This window comes from Salminus brasiliensis, chromosome 22, assembly GCF_030463535.1.
Source record: "Salminus brasiliensis chromosome 22, fSalBra1.hap2, whole genome shotgun sequence".
In the NCBI taxonomy this organism is placed as follows: domain Eukaryota; kingdom Metazoa; phylum Chordata; class Actinopteri; order Characiformes; family Bryconidae; genus Salminus; species Salminus brasiliensis.
Window position 1 is genome coordinate 18,490,544 of NC_132899.1, and position 12,017 is coordinate 18,502,560.

Consider the following 12,017-nt stretch of genomic DNA (forward strand, 5'->3'; position numbering starts at 1 on the left):
TCACTGAACGGGTCATGTCATTTAATATAAAACCGTTATAGTACACTTGTGCTTAACCCGTCAAAGATGAACTGGCATGTGCAGGTAGTGGCTACAACCCAAGAGAAGGCAAATTACATCATCATTTGTATGTAAAATATTGACTTGTAGGTTGTCGGGGAGATGAAATGGGCCTTTGCAAGAACCTCCTAAACAATGGGATTAAAAAACATGACAATAATTACTTTCAATAAGAAATGTGGTTCATCTCCTCCCATCAGATCACAGGTGAGTAATTTTAAGGAAAAGCAAAAATGCATTGCTTCTTACAGGCAATCTAATCATTCATATAAATAGTGAGCCGTTTTTCACTACAGTTAAATCACTAGTATTACAACAACTGTTAGTGTACAAAGGTAGTCAATGTAAATTTATGATACAAAAAATTGGTTTGATTTTTTTAAAGACAACTCGCTTTAACAAGAAACACAAATCTGTGCGTACGTGTTTCTTTCCTGGACTGCAACACATCCTTCTCGAAGGATCGCCATAATCACTGCTCAAAACACAGTCAACAGTTTTAAAGCTCCTCTTCCTTGTCTATATACACATGGGCTGACATAGTCTGGAATGCAGACACTGGTACAGTAACGGGTACAGTCAGAGAAATGGTGGGCTCTGAGCCTGTTGGGGAAGCCGCACTGGGTGGGGAGGGAAGGGGCTGGGTGTGTGCTATGTCTGTGTGCGGCAGAGACGTTGAGGTCTCACTGTCACGGTGGGTGCGTGAGTGTTTACGGAGGTATGCAGCGAAAAGGAAAGCCTTGCCACAGACCGTACAGCAGTGCGGACGGCTGGTGGAGTGAATGCGCTGATGTTTCCGTAACCCGGCTTTGTTCAGGAAACCTTTGCCGCAGTCGTTGCAGACATGGGGTCGCGGCTTAGGGTGCATCTTCTCATGCGCCTGGAGAGCGGACAATTGCGCGAACTCCACCTGGCAGGTCATGCAAATGTATGGGCCTATGTTGAGAGATGAGGTGGTGGAGTCGGAAGGTGGGGAAATGGTATGAAGGCCAGCGTGGGCCTGCACCTCTTCCCATGTTCCAAAAACCATGTCGCACTGAGCGCAGGAAAACTGCGGGCTGGCATTTTGAGCAAAGACTTGTGCAGACTCCGGCGCCGGCTCTTGCTGCTGCACGGGCCTCTCCGCCAAGTGCGTCCTCTCGTGCTTTCGCAGGCTGGACGATACGACAAACGACTTGAAGCACATCTGGCACTTGAACGGTCGCTCTCCAGAATGGACCCTCCGGTGCTTGTTGAGGCTGGAACGCTCGGCAAAAGACTTGCCACATTCTGTGCAGGAGAAAGGCCGCAGCCCTGTATGCACCAGCATGTGCCGCCGCAGATCCCAGGATGCGACAAAGGCCTTGTCGCAGTTTTGGCACTTGTACGGTCTCTGGCCTGAATGCACGCGCTGGTGCACCGCCAGGTCGGCCGGCTGCCGAAACCGCTTGCTGCACTTGTCGCAGGGGTAAGGTTTGAACCCCTGGTGTGCCCTCTGGTGCCGACGGAAGCTGGATGGGTCAGAGAACATTTTGCCACACTGGGGACAGAGGAAAGGCTTCTCTCCAGAGTGCGTCCTGAGGTGAGACTGGTAGGAAGAGAGCTGAGTGAAGCCCTTGCCACACTGCTCACACTGATAGGGCTTGCTTTGAGAGTGAATGCGCAAGTGGCAGGCCAGAGACGAGGAGCGTGAGAAGGCCTTGCCGCAGTCCGAGCAGAGGTACGGCTTCTCTCCAGTATGCGAACGCTCATGGTTTTTCAGGTCCTTGAGCTCTGTGTACGTTTTTCCACACTGGTCGCAGGAATATGGACGATGGCCTTGGTGATTGCGCCGATGCTTGCGGTACACGGACGGGTCAGCAAAACTCTTCCCGCATTCTGCGCAAAAGTAAGGTTTCTCTCCCGTGTGTGACCGCTGGTGGACCTTCAGCTTGGACAGAGTAGGATAGCTCTTGGAGCAGTGAGGGCAGGAATGAGGCCGCTCGCCACTGTGCTGGGTCATGTGAATGCGCAGGCAGATGGCCTGCATGAATGCCTTGCCACACTCTGTGCAGACAAAGGGTTTCTCTCCAGTGTGGGAACGGCTGTGGTTGCGCAGCTCTGTTGGAGTCTTGTACGCTTTATGGCACTGTGTGCACTGAAATGGGCGCTGGGCAGAATGGGAGCGTTGATGCTTAGAAAGTTGGGCACGATTCGAGAAAGTCTTGCTGCACTGCCCACAGGTGTATGGCTGCTGCTGCTGCTGCTGCTTCTCCTTACTGTGAGCGGAGAGCTTGTGACTCCGCAGAGTCGACGGGCTGTAAAATGCTTCCTGACAGGCTGAGCACTTAAACGTGTGCGGAGACTTTGAGGGTCTCCCTTTACCTCTTCTTCTCGTTGGCTGCTCTGATGGGTCTTCTTTCTCTTCATTGGTCTCAGGAGGTGGAGGGGTGTCCTGCTCTGCTGTAGGTGGGCTGCCTGGCTGAGGGGAGGCCATGCTTCTGCTGGAAGTTAAAAAGGCTGCGTTACAGGAGCACACTGATGAGTTTCTATTCTAATGGTGCTTCTTTCTTAGCACAGATTCTTTGAACAATTGTCAGCCTAAGTTAAAAAAGTTAGGAGGCCAGAGAGTGGAGAATGCCTACTGCACAACTCAAAATGGCCGGCATTAGGACCTCAGGGACAATTAGGCAAAACACTCGGTGAAAGGAAGTTAGCTAGCATCCAGCCTGAAACGGTGGGCTTTGCAGTGCCGCGCCGTGTTTTGAATGACCTGGTAGACTGGTGATATCCATGTAGTGCGGCAGGTATTTACGCTACTACATCGACAGACCTTTAAAGCGCATAAAGCAGCTACATTGCGTGTTAACGTTAACACAAAATGGCTGGCTTTAGGACCGCTGAACAAGCGAGGCTACATAACGTTAGGTGCACATCTCCGTCACCGCACCGTGCGCAATTAGATAGCTGAAGTTGCTGCAAGTTTCTGTCCAAATCCATGAACTATCGATCACTTCTTACCAATAACTGCAAAATTAAGACCTGGACGTGGCGTTGCCTGCTCGAGCCAAGACCACAGTTTGTATTTGAGGTGAATTCTTCAGTACGAGGGCGGCTTTAGGACCATGACGAAAGGATATTGTCCCAACTTGCCGCACCATGAAGCGGGATGTAGCACTTCCGTGGGTCCTGGACGCTGTAGTTAGCTGATGTTAGTGAGGCATTCTGTGTAAAATGCAGCTTGGGCGTCTCGGCTTCATGATAGCTAGCTAGCTAAATGTGCACAGTGTGCGAGGGCAGCCAGCGAGCCGAGGAGAGGAGAGACTGTGTTGTGGGAGGAGAGAGACAGTAGTGTAGCGATAGCCGCGTCCACAGCCCTGCGCTCAGGATAAACACAGCGCTCAGAGCCCGACTGTGTCTCAGACAGCCGTGTGTTCGTGCCTGAGCGCTAAGTAGACTGAGACACAGACTAGTAAAGAAACCGCAGGTTAATAGCTACAGTGATTTGCTACAGGTGAGGACGTCGATAGATTAAACTCTTGTAAACAAAACGAAACTCCCGCTGTCGGATCTTTTCTCACTGTTGCACATTTCCTGTTTCTAAGCAACAGCAGGAGGAAGTGGTGTGTTGGAGGGGGAGAATGGAAAAAAGACAATTGGGGAGAGGAGAACGCCCTCGGTCCTAATGGATATAACACGATCTCTGAAAGGCTCTGCAGCACCAGCCTAAGTATGAACTCACTAACACTGCTTTAGCGACGGGCAGACCTCGTTTTGTAGTGTTGTTGAGGGCGTCCGCGCTGGCTGGGCTCGGAATGCTACCAGGCTAACTGCGGGCTATGTGCGCTAACGCGTGTGGATGCTTAAACTTGACCGTTCAGCTCTTTATGTCGATATGACGTCAAATAAAGCATAATCTTACTGTCATTGCGATGCAGTCAGCTCCTGCAGATGGCAGCCAGTTGGCAATTAGATGATACAGTGCCAGCAAACGCACTGACAAGGTTATATTTGTTTAGCTAGCTAAGTTAGCATGGAGAGGACTGTTTACTGTGTAAATAGACGTCCATTGTGTTAGCTAGCAGCTAACTGGCTAAAAACTCAAAACTCTTTAAGTAGACATCTCCCTCCCGACTCATGTAGTAAAATCTCCTTATATATGGATTCCCTAAAGTGTCGTGTTGCGAAATGTTATATTTAGCTAGCTAGAGACCTCAGTTTAATTAATCGCTCCTTTAATTTAGAGGGAACGCTGTAGTTAGCATAGCTTGCTAGCTAAACTAGTGGGGACCAACTTTAAAGAAAATGAGGGACAGATTTATTACATCTGTATATTTCTTTTTCACACAATGTATCTAAGTTCGTTTGTTTGACAATTTGCTGAAATGCTGATATATTCAAAGGGCAAAGATTTTAAGCGATTAGCCCTGTGTTTGCAGAACATCTCATAAAGACCAGTTTGACAGATCTAGCACTGGTTATTGGACTCTGGTAACCTGTCTGTGTAATCTGCCTTTTTCTCCTGAAACGTTTATGCATGTGTTTTGCATGACATATAACCTTGGACACACTGGTTGTAACCATTAAATGATGCCACACATTGCTAACATTAAACTATATCATCACTGTAATGCACTCTATCTCCTTATATCTCTTTCAGTGAAAGTCATTTTGGAGCATTTCTGTTGATCCTAATAAATTCTGACACCGTATGAAAGTTTTGCATGGAATATGTCAATATATTAACTAATTTGTCTTATAAACAAGTGACCCTCAAAGAGAAAAGCATTTAACCTTCTGCTAAAGTTACTGTGCTTTTTGTGTGTGTAAGACATTATTTGTATACACTCAATACAGGTCTTACTGTGCAAATTTGAATTGAATCAACTCTTCCCTTTTTCTCTGTCTCCACAGCATCTATCCTGTGTTTGCGCCCATGTGAGCCCAGTTGTCTTATTTCCAATGGCATGGAAGAGAATGTATTCACTGGCTCTTTTGTAAATGTTGCCTTTGCAAATGGACATTGCTCACTACGCCACTTTGATGAAAGTGAAGACAAGGAACTCACCTTTGAAAAAAGGTGTCCCCCTCTACCATACTCGAACTGGCTCATACTAATATTTTGCGTCATTCTGTTGTACCATCATGGATATCCAAGAGCCAGACAGGACCAAAGGCTTTTTATGCAGGAGTTGTGGTATAGTATGTTCAAACATGCCCAGTCTTTTGGAGCACACAGAAACTTGCCAGCAGTCGGATGGTGATCGGAAGTTTAAATGTGATGAATGTGGACGTGGATATAGGCACGCTGGCAGTTTGGCGAACCACAAGAAAACACATGAGGTCGGAACCTTCCAGTGTCACATATGTGCCCGGAAGCTCTCCAACGCGCTGGCTCTTAAAAGTCACTTGCGTATTCACACGTCGCGAAAGAAATATTCCTGCATGGAGTGCGGGAAAGCATTTCGCTTGGCAACTCAGCTGGCTACTCACCAAAAGGTCCATCGCAATAGGGAGTTAAGGGGAAGGACCAAGAGCAATGATGTGACACAAAGTCAGGCAGAAAGTATTTGTGAAGATGACCAACTGCAGGAAGTAGGTGAGCAGGATTTCAGTTTGATATCAGATCTGCCACCAGACATGGGGTTAGATGTCACCCCTGATAATAGTTTTAGCAATGGTCTTATGTCGGAGCTCATTTCGGACGCTACCCCTGAAAGCGACACCGTAGCTAATGGTGACAACGGGGACCGGCCGTTTAAATGCGACATGTGCGAGAAGACCTACAGACACCATGGAAGTTTGATAAATCACAAGAAAAGTCATCAGATGGGAATATTTGAGTGTACAGTTTGTTTCAAACAGTTCAACAACCTCGCTGCCCTCAACAGTCACCAACGAATCCACTATAAGATCAGAGGTCGCCCCAGCACAGGTACCCCAGCAACCTCTGAGGCTCCCTATCAAAACTCTAAGTCAGAGCAAGTATCAAGTGTTTTGCAGAACGGGGCCGCAAATGTCCATTTTTGTCACCTTTGTCAGGTAGCATTTGCTACTGATGATGAGTTTCAGAATCACATAATGTTGCATAACTCTTCTTCAGTGTCCTTTGAGCTCCCTACCAGCCTACCGGAGGACCATGATTTTTCATATAATCATAGTATTACTCAGTCTCCCGAACCTATTCCCTATCCATCCTCCAGTGACACTCCACCGTTGCCTCCATTACTCGATAAAGCTGTTGATTATGACCAAACCCAGGGGCCAATGGAAAATGGTCATATATATGTACCTCACCCCATAGGTGATGACTCAGCTGTTTTAGACACTCAGGGAGAGCCTCTGGCTCTGCCATCAGAAAACCTCAACCCTGAACCATCAGAGCAAGCTACTGATAACGGGAAACAAGATGAAATTGTTAGCTCTGACCGCCGTTTTAAATGCCACATTTGCGGCAAAAGCTACAGACATGCAGGTAGTCTCATTAACCACAAACGCTCCCATCAGACAGGCGTTTTCCAGTGTTCGATTTGCCGCAAGAACTACCCACATCTGGCCGCCTTGCGCAGCCACCTTCGAATCCATAAGGGCAGGCCTTCCTCTTTAACCGCCACTGCTGAAGGTGACTGGCTTTCCTCTGAGCCCTTGACACATGAAAATCAGCATGGTAGTTTTCCGTCTCATGAAAGTGATGTGAGCGGTATTCTAGGCCTCCCTCAGGATCTCGGAGACTCAATGGGCATGGATTCTGATGAGGAGCTGGAGGAATTCCAAGAGCATTTTCACAGTTCCTTCTCTGAGGACAGACAAATGCACCTACCTCAGGGTGAAGCCCTCATGGAGAGGCACATGTGTGCAGACTGCGGAAAGACATTTTCTGATATTGCAGGGATCAAGTCGCACATGTGTCCCCTCTTGAATCAGCAGTATCAGGCCATGCCAAATGGCTTAGACGGTCAAATGGACTATAAGACTGAAAATCATCAGCAGCCCTTGGGAGATTCAGAGGAGCCCATTGGTTTTGAGGGACAGAATGGCGATGCAGTGGACACTTATTTTGCAGGGCAAACCTTTCATGACACTATGCATGGCCAAATGATGAGTGACCATGAGGATAACGGTCACTGTGAAGATGGTGACGATGAAGATGGTGATGAGGAGGAGGAGGAGGAGGAGGAAGAAGACGGAGAGATGTATCAGTGTTCTGTGTGCGGTAATCACTACACCAGCATGCGGGCACTGAGGAGCCACCTCCGTGGCCACACTCAGACCCATGGTACACCATCAACATCTGGCCCCTCCTCTATGTCCTCACTCGAAGCAGAGAAAGATGATGAGCCAAGTGAGATCCAGCAAGGTGACTGTAGTCTGATTATTTGTAGCACTTGTGGAGAGAGTTTCTTAAAAAAACAGGACCTACTAGCCCATCAGCTCCTGCACAGCAATACCGTGGTTGGGCCGATTGAACAGTATGTTACAGAAAACCACCATCAAATCGAGCCAAAAGAAGAAAGGGAGAGCATCATCTGTGGGAAGTGTGGTGTAGTCTGTGCCAGCAGTCATCAACTGGAGAGCCACAACTGCACTGGACAAAGAACTGAAGAACTTGAACAGTGTGATGAAAAGCCAGATATTGGCAGCATTCATGGACAAGAAGCTGGATTTTTCAAGGAGTGTCTAGGCAGTGGAGACAAGCAGTACAAATGCGAGCAGTGTGGACGTTCATACAGACACGCTGGCTCACTCCTAAATCACAAGAAGTCGCACAAAACAGGGGTGTTCCGCTGCTTTGTTTGCCAGAAGCGCTTTTACAACTTGCTGGCTCTTAAGAACCACCAGAGAACACATTTCGATGTTAAAAAGTAAGTGAAAATGAGACGGTCTTAAGTTAATAGATTTATTTCAAATGGTATTGTTTGGGTTCAGTTACTTAACTGTTACCATGCTTGCTTTATTTTGTCAATAGATCTTGTATTGTCACTCAATTCCTTTTTACATGTTCTTTTTATTCTCCACCAGGCACAGTTGCACAGAATGTGGGAAAGCTTTTAAAATCCACAAACAATTGTTAAACCACCAGAGAGTTCATCAGGAAAACAAGGCCAAGATCGAAGAACTCAACAAACAAATTCAGACGCTTATGCAGATGAGTGGGAATGTGTCTGTGAGTGGAATGCACACGCTGGGTACCAGCAGAAAAAGGAGCAGTCGCCGGCGCAAGCAAAAAGAGACCCCTGGTAGTGACCAGTCCAGCCCAGAAAAGGACAGCCAGTCAGAGGATCCTAATGACCCACGGCCTTTTGTTTGTGACCAGTGCGGGCGAAGTTATCGGCATGCTGGAAGCCTAGTCAATCACAAAAACTCACACAAGACGGGGGAATACTACTGTGCTGTATGCAACAATACCTATTCCAACCAGTTGGCAATGAAGAATCATTTACGTATTCACTTTTCGGTCAAAAAGCACTGTTGCCAGGATTGTGGGAAGGCATTCCGTGGAAAGAAACAGTTACTTAACCACACTTGTTCACACAACCGCAAGAATGTGGCAGCAGCATCGAGAGGAAAGGGTAGGGGTCGCAGAAGAGCAAAGGCTTTGACATGCAAGGACTGCAGCTTGGCATTTCCCACTGCTGACCAACTTGCAGACCACATCTGTAGCAAACAGCCTGGCACTCATTCTGCCCCTGAGCAAAACGGCAACAGCAATGCACCTTTAGTTAAAGAAGAACGGCCATTCAAATGCAACATTTGTGGCCGAAGCTATCGCCATGCGGGCAGCCTGTTGAACCACAAGAACACACACAAAACTGGACATTTCACCTGCTCTTTCTGCGCCAAGCCTTTTTCCAATCCCATGGCACTACGTAACCATACTCGTATCCACACACAGAAGAAAAAGTATGTTTGTCCGATCTGCGGTAAAGCTTTCCGACTCTCTAGTATCCTCTACAACCACCAAAAGATTCATGCTAGGGGAGTCACCCATTATAGTTGCCAGACATGTGGTAAGAGCTTCCAAGGAAAATCTGGACTTAAGAGGCATCGCTGTTACAGAAGTGGCACATCATCCTCTGCTGTGAGCCAGGATGGAGGAGACAAGTGTTACACGTGAGTACATTTTAAAAGCTATTCTTTGGGATTTTTGAGGATTGTGTTTTAATCAGCATGTTTTTTATTTGTTTTATATGTGCAATGTTAAAATTTGTATGCATTTTATCTTTTTAATGATCATAAAATCAAACTAAGCCTTCAACCACAAGATTAAGTTTGGCTATGTGGTAATCTGTCATTTTAATTTAGTTCTCACTTTTCGCCTCTTTGCAGATGTGATCAGTGTGGACGCTCCTACAGACATGCTGGCTCCCTTCTCAACCATAAGAAGAGTCATTCTGCTGACCTCCTAAATTGTACTCTCTGCCTCAAAACGTTCACTGATCCTCTGGAACTACAGAGTCACTCCCAGATGGCCCGCCACTGCTGCCCAGATTGTGGGAAGACCTTTTGTGAATTTGCACACCTGCAGAGCCACATGGAGGTGCACAGCAAGGGGCTCCCTTACTATTGCAGTCCGTGTCAGCAGAACTTCCCCAACATGGCCAGCTTTCAACAGCACCAAGAAGTCCACCGTGGCATGCAGGGCCAGCCACATCAGCAAGGCATGCAGATGCCACAGGATTTGGATTGGGGCTCTGAACTGGACCAGCAGATGGGGCTACAAGATCTGCCCAAGATGGATCCAGCTTTCGGCCAAATGCACACAGGCTTGTCTGAACAGCAGGATCCGCATGAAAGCATCGAGGAGTTTGCAAAAGAGGAGAAGAGCCACGTGTGTGAGCACTGCGGACGCACCTACAGACATGCCGGATCCCTGCTCAACCACAAGAACAGCCACAAAACTGGCTCCTTCATCTGCTCAGTGTGCCAGAAGAAGTTCAACAACCTGATGGCACTGAAGAACCACCGACGTATTCACACTGAGCCTAAGCGCTACCAGTGCCTGGAATGTGGCAAGGCCTTCCGAGTGTCCACTCAGCTCATCTGTCACAGACGTATACACACCAAAGAGAAACCCTTCTCCTGCCTTCTCTGTGAGAAGCGTTTCTCGAGCAAGTCCAACCTGCGGCACCACCAGAAGATGCATCAGAACGCCCAGCAGTCCTTTGAGTCCTCTTTCAACATGGATCCAAATGCCTTCATGGGACTGGGTGTGGACCCTTTCCTCTGAGGCAGGATTTGCGGGTCCAGTACTCTTAATCCCTGTGTTCCAAGGGAAGATATCAGAATGAACCTCTTCCCCCACCCAAGGCCCAATGCCAATAATCGTAAAACATCAGGTTTTTCTGCTGTATTAGTCAAGACGGTGTCCAATCCAGATGCTGATCTTGGCAAGAGTTGCCTCCTGTACTGTTGTATTTTTAAATCTATTTCTTTAAAGGACACTTAAGACTGGCATTGATGCGATACTACCTCCGGTAGGGACAGTGATACTGTAGAAAACTTTAGAATAAGTGATGGTGCCTGTCAGAAACCATTTTAGATTTGAATGTTTCATTTTTTTAACTTTCTTGTCTTCTCACAGAGTGCACAAAAACTAAAGAATTGTATGGTACTTATGGTAGGTTTAAAACTGAAGACTAGGGTGAGAGTGTATTTCCCCCAGGTTTACCCCAGCACCGCCTCAAAGCGTAGAGTCCGACCGATTATTTGGTTGATGAAAGAAAGGGAGCCATCAGCGCAACAGGATGCACCTTGGCTGTGGACTTGTTGACTTTGATACTGTAGTGGATGAGAAGGATGTCCGTGTCCTTAATGTGCTTTCATGTTTTCAGGTTGTTGAACTTCTCGTTATAGAAATTAACTTTGTAATCACTTCATCAATGTCTTCATTGATGGCAACTTTAAAACCATTGTAAAAGTCCTTTACTTTGACACTGTTAAACAAGGCTGTTAAACAGCGACGGTAGAATTGGTAGCATTTTCCTGAAACCTCTCAAAGATATTTATTTATTTATTTAACAATCTATTTATACCCTCCATTTAATAATTGAAAAAGGATCTTCATTATCACTGTTTAATGTGGTAAACCTAATGCATGGTATTAGATGTGTTTCATCAGTAATTACTTGGGTATTGTAGATAATGGTTATAAAGCATTTTATAAGATACCTCCTCCAGAAGCATTTCAAGGTGATGTATTTGAAATAACCAGGGGATCAGGTTATTTGCTGTTATTTTCTCAATGTGTAATTTAAATGTGTTCTCTTGTATGTCACTTTTATTTAATCTAGTTTATGTGTTCTTCTCGAAATGACTGCTGAGTAAAAGACGGTTAGACAGTGAATGAGAATGTTTTGTGTTGGTAACGGACTCTAAAATCCTTGATCGGTCGGGCTCTACAATGGGCAGGAACACCTTGATGGGGACACTTTTCAGTAGTTTTGAAAATTGCTCAGGTTTCACACCTCAATCAGTAGGAAGAATCGAAATAATTAAACCACATGTTTTTGTTTGATGAACAAAGCTTCATAAGAAGGCATCTGTATTTGTCCAGGAAAAGATGCCAGCTTGGATTTACGTGCCATTTCATATCATAGCCCTACTTAGGATAAAGTTAATAGTAGTTTCCATGTATGCCTATATTTCAGTGCTTACTGATTATTCAAGAGTAGGAGTTGCAGACCTTCATGGCGTAAGTGCATTTGACATGAAACTCCACTGACTTCTGAATCTTTGAGGTTCTCTGTAATCAGTTGCATATATCTTAAAATACAGAATATTTATTTTTGTTCTTATAATCGATGTTTCTGTTTCTCAAGTAGGGGACTAAGCAGATACTGTTTATTTGTAGATGTTCTTGCCCTCACTTCCTGGAACTGAATAAACACAGTGTAAATGTTCTTGACTGCCTAGTTCGTCTTATCTTGGTACCAGCAAGCAGTGGTGGAAATTTGCTTGCTTATCGTCAAGGAGGCAGTGGTGGCCAATTTAGGACATGC

At 46.2% G+C, this 12,017-nt stretch overlaps 2 protein-coding genes across 2 annotated transcripts; one reads left to right on the forward strand and one right to left on the reverse strand.

Moving 5' to 3' along the window:
• Positions 1-14: 14 nt before the first annotated feature.
• Positions 15-3,589, reverse strand: znf668 (zinc finger protein 668). The gene is made up of 2 exons (XM_072667003.1): positions 3,040-3,589; positions 15-2,522 (listed from the first exon to the last, which is right to left on the reverse strand). Exon 2 carries the CDS (start codon positions 2,513-2,515, stop codon positions 560-562), a length of 1,956 nt encoding a protein of 651 aa, XP_072523104.1. The 5' UTR covers positions 2,516-2,522; positions 3,040-3,589; the 3' UTR covers positions 15-559.
• znf646 (zinc finger protein 646) lies at positions 2,617-11,918 on the forward strand. Its single transcript, XM_072667002.1, has 5 exons — positions 2,617-3,532; positions 3,630-3,748; positions 4,933-7,880; positions 8,038-9,129; positions 9,346-11,918. Exons 3-5 carry the CDS (start codon positions 5,164-5,166, stop codon positions 10,244-10,246), a joined length of 4,710 nt encoding a protein of 1,569 aa, XP_072523103.1. The 5' UTR covers positions 2,617-3,532; positions 3,630-3,748; positions 4,933-5,163; the 3' UTR covers positions 10,247-11,918.
• Positions 11,919-12,017: the final 99 nt, after the last annotated feature.